Genomic DNA, 11,128 nt, shown 5'->3' with positions numbered 1-11,128 from the left:
AAAAGACAACAGACAAGGTTCAAGGTTGCTTCTTTTCTCCTCTTTGAACCTCCAAACACCGAAACAACACGCTTGAAGGGAACTAAAACTACCGGTCTTTCTTTCCTCTTTTGCTTTTCCTTTACCATACCCAGATCTCAAGTTCTGATCTTTTTGTTGACTTCTCTATCGATCTCACTCCAAAATCTGATTTTTCTAGAAGGGGTTGGTTCATATCACAGCCACTTTTCTCAGTTTTGTTTTGGGGATTTATTCTTTCTTTGTTTGTATTGTAAATATTTCGCGATTGAAATTGTTTCCTTTTTTGACTTTTTCAGGAAGATCGGTTCTGCAACGAAGAAGGGTACTATTGTAAAGGAGTTTGAATCTACATCTGTATATATTAATCTATAAGGATCAACCATGTCTATGTTTGGGCGCATGTTTGGTAAACCTAAACAGGAAACCAATGCTTTAACCACTTTGGATAAGTTAAACGAGGTAATTCACTCATGATTGTTCATATTTATGATGGTTCACTGGTGATTGCTTCGTTTTTAAATGTTTCCCATGCTTTGTTCATATTAGATGAGTATGTAATAGTGCAACTGTTTGGATTGAAATTAGTTGTTAATTTTGATGAGTATGTTGTGTTTTTGAGCTCTAGCTTTATGTTGCAATTAAATTCCTCAGTTGCCTTGTAATTTCACTTAATCTTGTTCCTATGGCAACTTTGATTCAGTGATTCCTAGTACAAATCATTCCCCCCCTGATTATGGATAATGCCTTTTGAAATTCACGAGAATAGATGACAAGTTGTTAGTGTGCTCTTGCCAGTTTTTTCGACGATGTTAGACTCTTGTTTGTAGGGAGATTGCTTGATCATGGTTAGATCATAGATGATAAGAATTTTACAAAATCTTTCATTCATGGCTAGAGGATAATAATGTTTTCAAAGTTTAAACGCGTCATTATCCAATGTTTTCTGCATCATGTAGTATCATACGTAGATTTTTGTTACCCTTTTCCGTTTCGTATAGTATTAATTTTATGCCTTCGGGGAAAATTTTTCTTAATTTGACTGTTTTGGTTTTTGAATCTTATAGACGCTTGAAATGCTGGAGAAAAAGGAGAAAGTTCTCCTTAAGAAGGTTTCAGCTGAAGTTGAAAAGGCAAAAGAATTCACAAGGGCGAAGAACAAAAGGGGTATACTGCATTACTCTTGTGTTGTTGTTCAATACAATAGTTTTTTAATGCCTTCATTCCTCCCACCTTCACTTCTATTGTGACCTGAGATTTGTGCATTCTGTTTCATGCAGCGGCAATACAATGTTTGAAGAGGAAGAGGCTATATGAGCAACAGATAGAGCAACTTGGGAATTTCCAGTTGCGCATTCATGATCAGGTGTTTATCCGATATTCCAATAGAATTTGTCCATAAAATGTTTTAGTTTATTATCTTTGATTTGCATCTTATGCTGGAAACTTGTGTTCCAGATGATAATGTTGGAAGGTGCCAAAGCCACCACAGAAACAGTAGATGCATTAAGATCTGGAGCATCGGCTATGAAGGCTATGCAGAAAGCAACGTATGTAGTGCAACTTATGCTATGATATATCGGTTTTCTTACAGCTTATTCTTCACATGATGTCTTATATATTTTTTAATTAACTTTTTCTAGGAATATTGATGATGTTGACAAGACCATGGATGAGATCAATGAGCAAACCGAAAACATGAAGCAGATTCAGGAAGCACTGTCTGCTCCAATTGGTGCAGCAGCTGATTTCGATGAGGTGATCTTAAAATTGTTTACCATATATATTCTGCTGTAGGGTTTGCAAAATCTGTATTCATTGTGTAGTGTCACATTTTTTTAGCATGTCTTCAATGCATTCTGAATTTTCTGTCTTCTTCCCCTTTAGGATGAATTGGAAGCTGAGCTTGAAGAACTGGAGGGTGCTGAATTGGAAGAACAGCTTCTTCAACCAGCAACTACAGCTCCTGCTGCCCCGGTGCAAGTCCCAGCCGGCCGGCAACCTACTCGGCCCGTCCCTGCAAAACGCACTCAAGAAGAAGACGAATTGGCAGCTTTGCAGGCTGAGATGGCACTTTGAGCAGGTCCATATTCTCAAATGTAATACAATCCAATATCCACACCACGCATTAGTTTGTTTTAGTTCAATGAATGTCGCGTCGCAACCAACATTGCAGTTTAATGGCTTGTGTATTTATCATTTTCATGTTAGCTATCAACTTTTGCACCTTTGAGAGTGCACTTGTACAATAGTCTGAAAAAGTTGAACCTGAGATCACTTGTCAATAAGATAAATATCATTTTGTGCAGTTGTTGTTGGATTTGTTGGTGGTTATGATTAAGCCAGAATTTTGCAGGCACCATCCTGTGCATGATGGCCACAAGTATGTGTGAAACCATTGAACAGATCAGAGAATATATATATATATATATATACATGAAGGTGACAAGAATTGAACATAAAAGTGTCTTTCAAGATTACTCTCAAGATTAATCTTCCTTCAGTTCAATCAGTGTATATCTCAAAATCAAAATTTAAAGGTGGAAATTCATATCAGGATTGTACTAGTCTCCTAAATTTAAAAAAGGGGCCCAAGATTAGTTTATCAAAATGTTGGTAATTGAGAGACTAATATTATTGAGCATTAAACTAGTCTTGTATAGTATTTGGCATCATATAAAATTTAAGTGAGACTAAAAAGCATGTGAAAGAGAATCCATTTTCAAGTTATATATGAATTATATTATATTATATACAAACAACTGAACAAGTTGTTGACGAAGCATTTGTATTTTGCTATTTATGTGCCATTCAAATTGGACTTTAATGTTTATATTTTCCTTTTTGTTATTAAGTAAAAGTCTAAACATAAAAACTAATCCAATTTATCCAGGAAAAGAGACGTCCCTATAGCACGTTAAGTTAACTTTTATGTCAATTCTTTGAGAAGACATTATTGCAAATTCATCTTTTGTTACAACCTAAACATAAGCTAATCTGTATTGCTATTTGTTTTGTGAAAGCGAATTGAGCATTGCAACTTGCAAGTTGTTTTGTGGAGAACAGGTTGTAAAACTATTCTTCATTACTAAATTGAAAAAAAGGAACCAGAAGAAAAAAAAAGGCAAAAGCAAAAGCTGTTTATTACTATTCCACACACCCCCACCACCCCCCTTCCCCTACCAAATCCCTTGAAGAGATTCTGACTCACTTTCATTTTTTTTCAATGGGACTAAACTTTTCTACAATTCATAATGTGGAATAAAAGTGGAACCAAGAATTAATGGCAAAAATATACACTAGAGGAGAGAAAGTGAATGTGACACACCCCCACCAATATCAAATAAGTTTCATTCAAAGAATAGACTGCAAACAATTAAATACAGACAAGGGAGCTAAGTATAAACAAAAATTAAAAAATAGCCCAAAAAAATATCCATAGTCAATTGATGAATCCAATCCAATCCGATCCGATTAATTAATTAGGCCTTCCGAATTTTGCAAAAGCCTAATGAATTATGTATGTAAGAACCAAAGCCAACAACATTAGCACATAGGCAACTCCTTGGTCCACAGATATACCTGCGTAGAATTCAAATAGCAGGTGTATCCGTTACATGAATCAAACGATATTATAATAATTAAAAAAAAACATATAGTATATATAATTAAAATGTACCATCACTAGTTGGAGCTGGGGCAGGAGCAAGAGGTTGAGCATCAATGGAAGGAGCCAAATAGGCAAAAGCAAGAGCCACCATGGATACAACAAAAAGCTGAACTCTCAAGACCTCCATTGTAATGAAATGAATTGAATTAGAAGCAAGAGAAGAGAAGAGAAGAGAGTGAAACTTAGTTGAATGAGGAAATGAAGAATGAGATGGTTTATAAGGGAGAGAATTAGAGACAGCAAAGACCAAAGAGCAAAGGTGGTTTGGTTTGGTTTGTTTTCTTTTGGGTTGGGAGAATCTTTGGCAATGAAGTAGCCACTCTGGCTAATTATATAGCTACTCACTACTAGCCGTTGATTTATGCCACGTGTACGGCTCTTATTTCCTGCACGTTACACAGTCTAGCTGTTTTTGTGTAGAGAGAATCGAGGTCCAACCAATCATGAATCAGATTGGGTTTTTTGAAATTTCCAAAACGTTAGATTATCAAAATCAAATATTCATAAGTACAATTAATTATCATAGTCTTTATTTAACAAAATTTTAGTGAAAATAATGCATCATCATAATAATCATAATTTGTAAAACATAAATACCTAAGAATATTCGTGGTTTGATTTGTTTTGGTGCCAGTGTGCCACATGGTTGTGTTTTGAGTGATTGGTCCAATATCATATGCACAACTGGATTCAACCGATTTGAATTTTACTTGATTTTTTATTAATCAATTGAACTGAAATCAACGACCTAAAATTTAAACACGAGTTTTAATTTATTTTATTTATTCTTTGGTTTAGGGTTTCTTAAAATTTGAAAGATTATTGAACCGTTGTAAATTGCAATGGACGGCAATGGTTGGCTGGTTCTGCATGATGTGGGGCCCACAAACAAACCCAATTCACAAATCACATATCACAAACTGACAGCAAGCTGATAATACGTTATTTTTATAAATAAATTTTTTTTTTTTCTTTTCTTATGTGTCTTCTCATTGTCTTCTCATTCTTTTCTTATCGTTTAATTTTTTATTTTTATCATTAACATTTATTATAATGAATGTGACTTTAACGTGATGTTGCACTTATAAGTACTCAACTTTTATTTTATTTTACTTTACTTTTGAGAAGAATCGATATTTCATTGATTAAAATTGAAGACAAAATTCAAGAACACTGATAAAGAAGGATAGGTGAGTTTCTAATAGAATACATATAGAAAATTAACTTTTAATTAACAAATATTAATCAATTTTTAATTATAAAATTACCTTATTCTGTTTTTTTTTCTTGGACAGGGATGTTGATACTTGTAATTAAAAGAGTTTTTTCTTTGTTAAGACTTGTAATTAAGGTTGCGTTTGGTTCTAAGAATAAAATAAGACAATATACTAAGAATAAGATATAAAGAAGAGACACAAAAATTAATATACTTATATTTTGTTTGGTGATAAATTAGAACAAATTATAAAAATTTAATTTATTCTTATTTTTTTATTCAACAAAATTGTAAAAAAAATTATAATAATAAAAAATATAATTATAAAAAATTAACAAGAATAATTAAAAAAAAATTATGTTTTTGTCTTTCAATCAAGATAAATACAAAATATACTAATTCAATATCTCGTGATATAATGTCTTTGTTCTTATCTCATTTGTCAAATACAATTTTGTGTCTACGTGAACGCAACCTAAAAGTTAAACTTTGAAAACTAAAATTAGTGAGCCACAAAAAATGGGATATGGCCCCAAAATTTTGTCTGCTGGCATATATTTAATATTTTTGGACAGTTTGGCCTATTTTAGTTGAAAACAGTTTTTATCAAAATTAAATTAGGCCTTAAAGCCCATAATTGAGATCGGCCCATTAGGATTAGGGTTTTAGCTTCTTGTTATGATAGGGCGATAGCTTCATTCACTCTCCTTCGTCTTTCAGCTTCTACGCTGCCTCTCAAAGTTCTGGAACCAAAGGTACCTCGACTACTATCTTGCAGAAATTTTTGGAAGTTCGGATTTGAATTTATAAAGTTAGGGTTTTTAATGTGATTGATGGATCAGTGTTTGTTGTGTAGGTAAGTGAATCGTGGTGATCGAGAATGGTGGAGAAGGCGAAAGGTAGGAAGGAGGAGGTGGTTACCAGAGAGTACACCATCAATCTGCACAAGCGCCTGCATGGCTGGTATTCCATTTCTTCTCAATTTCAGATCTGGTTTTTCTTTTTCTTTTTTCTTTTATTTCAGTGTATCATGTTGAACCCTAATTACCTAGTGTTTCCCATATGTTTAGCTCAAAACATGTTCTCACGATCTTACAGTTTACGGTGGTTGTAGAATAAAATTGATTAGGAACTGCAAAAAAATAATACGAAGAAAAAGAATGATTAGGAACTCAAGTTTGAACATAATAATTTCAGTTGGAGCATAAGGTGATTTATAATATGGAGCCAAATGGTTTGTTTTTCAATTACCTGGATGGATTATTCATACAAAAATTGTTGTGCCCATGCTCTATATTGATTATTGATAGATGGTTTTTACCTAAGCATATAACTCTAGATTTTAGCTTCTGTTTTTATTCTTTTATTATCAACACTATCCATAATTTCTGTTGTGTATTTGATATATTAATGAGTAACATCATAAAAGTTTTTGCTGTTATTTATTTTGTTTATATGAATATTTAGTAATTGAGGCATAATTCATGTATGTTATTGAATAAGACAATGTCTGATACATGACTAGTTTTTGCTTGGATTGTCGTTGTGTATGGACAGCACATTCAAGAAGAAGGCTCCCAATGCCATTAAGGAGATAAGGAAGTTTGCCCAAAAAGCAATGGGGACCAATGATGTGAGAGTAGATGTGAAGTTGAACAAATTTGTCTGGAGCCAGGGTATCCGAAGTGTCCCAAGGAGGATTAGGGTTCGCATTGCTCGCAAGAGGAACGATGATGAAGATGCAAAGGAAGAGCTGTACTCACTGGTCACTGTTGTTGAAATCCCCAAGGAAGAGATCAAGGGGTTGGGCACCAAGGTCATTGAAGATGAGGATTGATTCTTCATTTCTGTTTGAAACCCAGGGACACATGTAGTTTTTTATTGTCTTTTGCAATCAAATTTTGCCTTTTCTAGATTTTTCCAATTAATTCTGATGTTGCTGAGACGTGGTTTGAAGTTTTATGATGATGTTACTTTAGTATTTTATTGCAACCGTTGCCTTCTAATTTATTTTTTACCCTACCGATTTAGTTGAGACTAATATGTGGTAAGCATGTCCTAAAGTTCTAGAGTTATGAATCAAATTGATGTGTTATATTGTATTGTTGTATACAGTTGGATATGGCTAGTCTACAATGCTATATTACTACTGGATTCAGCAAATAAACCAAATTCACATCAACAGACAGCACAGGGATAAAACCTTTATTTTGGTACTTATTTTAGATTTAGTTAACTTTGTTTAAATTAATTTACATGATCAAACTATAAATGCTTTATTGTAAAACCTTTGCTTTCGAAGACTCTTAAGTGGCATTATGACGGTGCAAGCCACCTCATTTTAGTTCTTTTTGGGGTACAAAGCAACATGAATGCCAAGACACTACAGACCAATTAAGGATCAGACATAAAAAATAACAATTTTGGGAGCATGTTAATTAAACAACTTCCAAGTGGCCAAGTGGTAAAAACTAATTAGTGAGCAAGGAAAATGACATCTTATTAGACTACTTAATTGATTATTATGATATAGAGCAAAGAGCATTACACAAAACTATGGACTTGTCATTGAAAGTATAAAATCGTTAAGGTAGTTGACTAAGTGATAGTTACAGAGAAATATATCATACAACCCTGGTGGAAATTTACAGTTAAGAACAAAGCTAGCTTTGTATGATCAATTTTAGAAGGGAATGAGCTGCTGTTGGCAAGGTAGATTGCAATAAGTAGAAAAAATGAAATTTGGGAGGCTCTAGGATTGCAAGTAACCACCAATTCAGAATTAAGAAAATTACTTAAAAAATAAGATTTTCTAAGGCTAATATAGATTATTAAGAAAAAGAAACCATCAATAAATCACACTGCAAATCCTCCTTAAAGTGAGAAATACCAACCTCAGTCAAGTTGGGAAAACAAAATAGAGGTAGAAAAAGATGAAAGCAAATTACATATGTTGCATCTCGAAGCAAAAAGTCTCTGGAGAGGTCATTGGTTCAAGACAACAAGAAAGAAGAAAATAACAAACCATTTCCCTATAAATGAGGATGTCATTGGCATACTTGATCAAATTTTATTCTAATTGTCGGTGTTCGAGAGAAACACTGGAGTCAGCAGTGCACAACTACGCATTTCGATAGGCTATGTAATTAATCAGCAACTTCTTTGAGTGGAAGAGGAGCTAACTCCAAATAGTCAAAATCGTCTGTTATACCAACCTGCATGGAGACGCAAGGTGCGAAACAGAAATGAAAAACAAACAGGAGAAGACAATGACAACAAAGCATGTTTAAGATGGGGCACACTGGAGGATATTTTATGTGGTAAGCTTGCTGCAGTTACCAAGCTATATCATTCCATTCAATTGAAACAAATATTTGAAGCAAAAGAAGTCCCAACAAATTAGCTGATGATTAGGTAAAATCAAATGACTGACCTCCCTGTACATGTTTTCAAGTTGCTCTTTAGCCTGTGGGAAGTTGTTTGAACACCATTGTCTCAGGGTGAAAATGTTATCTGCATAAAATATTGGGCACAACAAATAAATATATGTATCGCCATCACCGTATGATATTTAATTATACTAGACATGCCATTTCTCCCTCCTATCCTAGAATCAAAACCATGCAGGAAAACAGAAACATAAGAAAATAATTTTAAAATAAAACAAAATAGAAAGTTAAACATGGAAGGTAATACCTGTCCATCTGTTGGCTGATGCATGAGCAACTTCAATTGCTTCCTCTGCCAATAATAATACCAGAAACATCAGGGTCCAAACTTCCAAAGTATACCAAGGTATGAAGATTATTAATCTTCTGAAACGTTAATGTATTGTACATATAAAGAAAATAAAAAAGCATATCGTAACTCATTGCTTCAAAAGCAGCTGGATCATTATCTCTGTACTGTGCCAACTCATCCTGAAATAGTTAAAAGATATTCGACTGTTACAAATAAGACAGACTTTATACCCATGATATACATTACCAACTAATAAACTATAATCCAACCTTCAACTCATTATGCTTCAGCTCAATTGCTTTGAGATCTGCTAGGGCCTCCGCTCGTTCATCCTGTTTCACATTCAACATAGAGAAATACAATGACACAGAAGTAGAACTAACTGGAATATAGGTGGGGAAGAGACTATAACCCACGGATTCCTCTCGCCCCTTCTTTAGTGCCTCGCATTGGTCAACAAGTTCAGCATGCCGCTTCTTACTGCTTTGTAGATCAGAGTCGAGTTTGTTACGCACATTCCTAAGCTGTGCATTGAGTTTATTTGGTTACTTTTACAGCGACATTTACAATCATATCAAACATTACATGGCCAAAGACATTGTAGCTCTGGTAATTGGAACTTCACCTGATTTCCAGCACAGCTAGGAAGACTCCAGAAATATACCTGATAGGCAAAAGTATAAATATGCATTATAGAAGCATAAATAATAAGAAACATATTTTGTGTCTTTGACAATGTTCCCATGGCAATGCATACATAACATTAAGTGATTTCAAAACTTACAGAAGTTCCTATCTTATCTTTGGAAACAAGATCATCATCCACTAAACTTTGAACAACGTCTTTCACAGACTGAGTGATAACACCTTTCTTAGGACCCATCTTCTCCAGCTCCTTAAGCTGAAACAACAAGAACAACGATAACAAAACTATTTAGTAATTGGCAATGAAATAAATGATCAAAGCAACACTCATTCAGATTAACATCAAAATGTGCAAGCTAAGTGTGAATTTTATGCCAACCAGGAAGAAGTCTTGAGACTCATAGAAGATTTCAAGCATCTTCTCGCGCTTCTCTTCCAATGAAAGACCCCTTTTCTTCGACTGCAGCAACACAATGAGAACACGTCAACCAAATTGTAATTTCACAAACACCACAACTGGCATTTTCACAAACACAAAGAGAGCACTCCAACTCAAATAATTCGAAACTCCAAAAGGGGAAAATAAAAAAAAAAGTTCCATTTTAGGTTTCGCTTCTCGTTAGGCCTAATTTTGATCCTTCTCTAATCCAAATTACGGCATCAAATAGAATCGAACAGAAAAACAAAAACATAAACAACGAAGGGGAGGAATCCAAGCGATTAAGATGCAAACGCAGATCAACAAAGATAACAGAGGAATCATTCCAGCGAGAGAGGAAAACGAATTACCATTCCGACGGCGTCCGGTGGCGGAGGAGTGACGGAGAATATTCTGGAAACGCGTTTCGTGCGTAGTTGCGGTTCTCTGGTTTTGGCGGGAAAATTGCTTGTAAAATTTTGCGCTTTATATTTTTAAGTTAGCGGAAAAAAACGAGATACCAAATTATTATCGGGCCAAAAAACACAATTAAGCCAAGAGAGGAAAGACATGAATAAGCCAAACTCAAAATTGATTCACGAATCAGCCAAAGCACATTACTATATAATTCGAATCAGTTTTGTTCGAATTAGAAAAACATGTAATTCGAACCAATAGAGCTCGAATTATGATGGAACACGTGATGGATGTAATTCGAATCTATATGGTTCGAACTACAATGGAACATAATTCGAACTAGGTGAGTTCGAATTACTTATAATAAAGTATGTTTAAATCTTATTATTATTATAGTCACCAAAAAAAAATCTTATTATTATTATTATTATTATTATTCGAATTGGTTTTATTCAAATTATTATTATTATTATTCGAACTGTACATCATGTAATTCAAACCAACTTACTTCGAATTACATGAAACGTCGTCTTCTTGAATAATTCGAACTCATCTAGTTCGAATTATGCTCAATTGTAGTTCGAACCATATAGATTCGAATTACATCCATCACGTGTTCTATCATAATTCGAGTTCCATTGGTTCGATTTACATGTTTTTCTAATTCAATCAATTTTGAGTTTGGCTAATTCATGTAATTTCTTTCCTCCCTCGACTTAATTGTGTTTTTTGCCCATATTATCAACGCCTTAAGCCCTTTACATTTTTTTTTCCCTGGGAAAATTAGTACCAACTCCTTAATTGTAGTGTAGAATACCATAAAGAAAATATTTACTAGTTTACTAATATCAACTTAGGCATTAAATTAAAGTACTTCTCTAAAGTTATGCTACTATTTAAATGAAGAAAAAAAAAAAAAAGAAAAGATATACATAAAAACTAAAGAAAATCAATAAGAATAATATTATAAATCTAAATTAAATTTATCTAGTATTGAGATTTT

General features: G+C 33.7%; 3 protein-coding genes across 4 annotated transcripts; 2 read left to right on the top strand and 1 right to left on the bottom strand.

The window, feature by feature from the left end:
• On the top strand, positions 9–2,335 carry LOC107644467 (vacuolar protein sorting-associated protein 32 homolog 2). Its single transcript, XM_016348331.2, has 7 exons — positions 9–204; positions 318–480; positions 1,086–1,185; positions 1,299–1,384; positions 1,477–1,568; positions 1,662–1,776; positions 1,906–2,335. Exons 2-7 carry the CDS (start codon positions 403–405, stop codon positions 2,095–2,097), a joined length of 663 nt encoding a protein of 220 aa, XP_016203817.1. The 5' UTR covers positions 9–204; positions 318–402; the 3' UTR covers positions 2,098–2,335.
• LOC107644466 (60S ribosomal protein L31-like) lies at positions 5,520–6,921 on the top strand. Of its 2 annotated transcripts, none has more exons than XM_016348327.2 (3): positions 5,520–5,659; positions 5,761–5,867; positions 6,462–6,921. In XM_016348327.2, the coding sequence occupies exons 2-3, from the start codon at positions 5,785–5,787 to the stop codon at positions 6,739–6,741; spliced, it is 363 nt and encodes a 120-aa protein (XP_016203813.1). In that variant the 5' UTR covers positions 5,520–5,659; positions 5,761–5,784; the 3' UTR covers positions 6,742–6,921. The 2 variants fall into 2 exon arrangements, with proteins under 2 accessions (XP_016203813.1, XP_016203814.1); XM_016348328.2 differs by having other exon boundaries at positions 5,541–5,659; positions 5,747–5,867.
• LOC107642144 (meiotic nuclear division protein 1 homolog) lies at positions 7,742–10,238 on the bottom strand. The gene is made up of 10 exons (XM_016345451.2): positions 10,080–10,238; positions 9,670–9,750; positions 9,430–9,546; positions 9,271–9,309; positions 9,062–9,169; positions 8,915–8,977; positions 8,773–8,824; positions 8,601–8,645; positions 8,338–8,417; positions 7,742–8,119 (listed from the first exon to the last, which is right to left on the bottom strand). The coding sequence occupies exons 1-10, from the start codon at positions 10,080–10,082 to the stop codon at positions 8,051–8,053; spliced, it is 657 nt and encodes a 218-aa protein (XP_016200937.1). The 5' UTR covers positions 10,083–10,238; the 3' UTR covers positions 7,742–8,050.

The sequence above is a fragment of the Arachis ipaensis genome, chromosome B05 (genome assembly GCF_000816755.2).
Source record: "Arachis ipaensis cultivar K30076 chromosome B05, Araip1.1, whole genome shotgun sequence".
In the NCBI taxonomy this organism is placed as follows: domain Eukaryota; kingdom Viridiplantae; phylum Streptophyta; class Magnoliopsida; order Fabales; family Fabaceae; genus Arachis; species Arachis ipaensis.
This window is presented reverse-complemented; position numbering and strand designations above follow the sequence as displayed.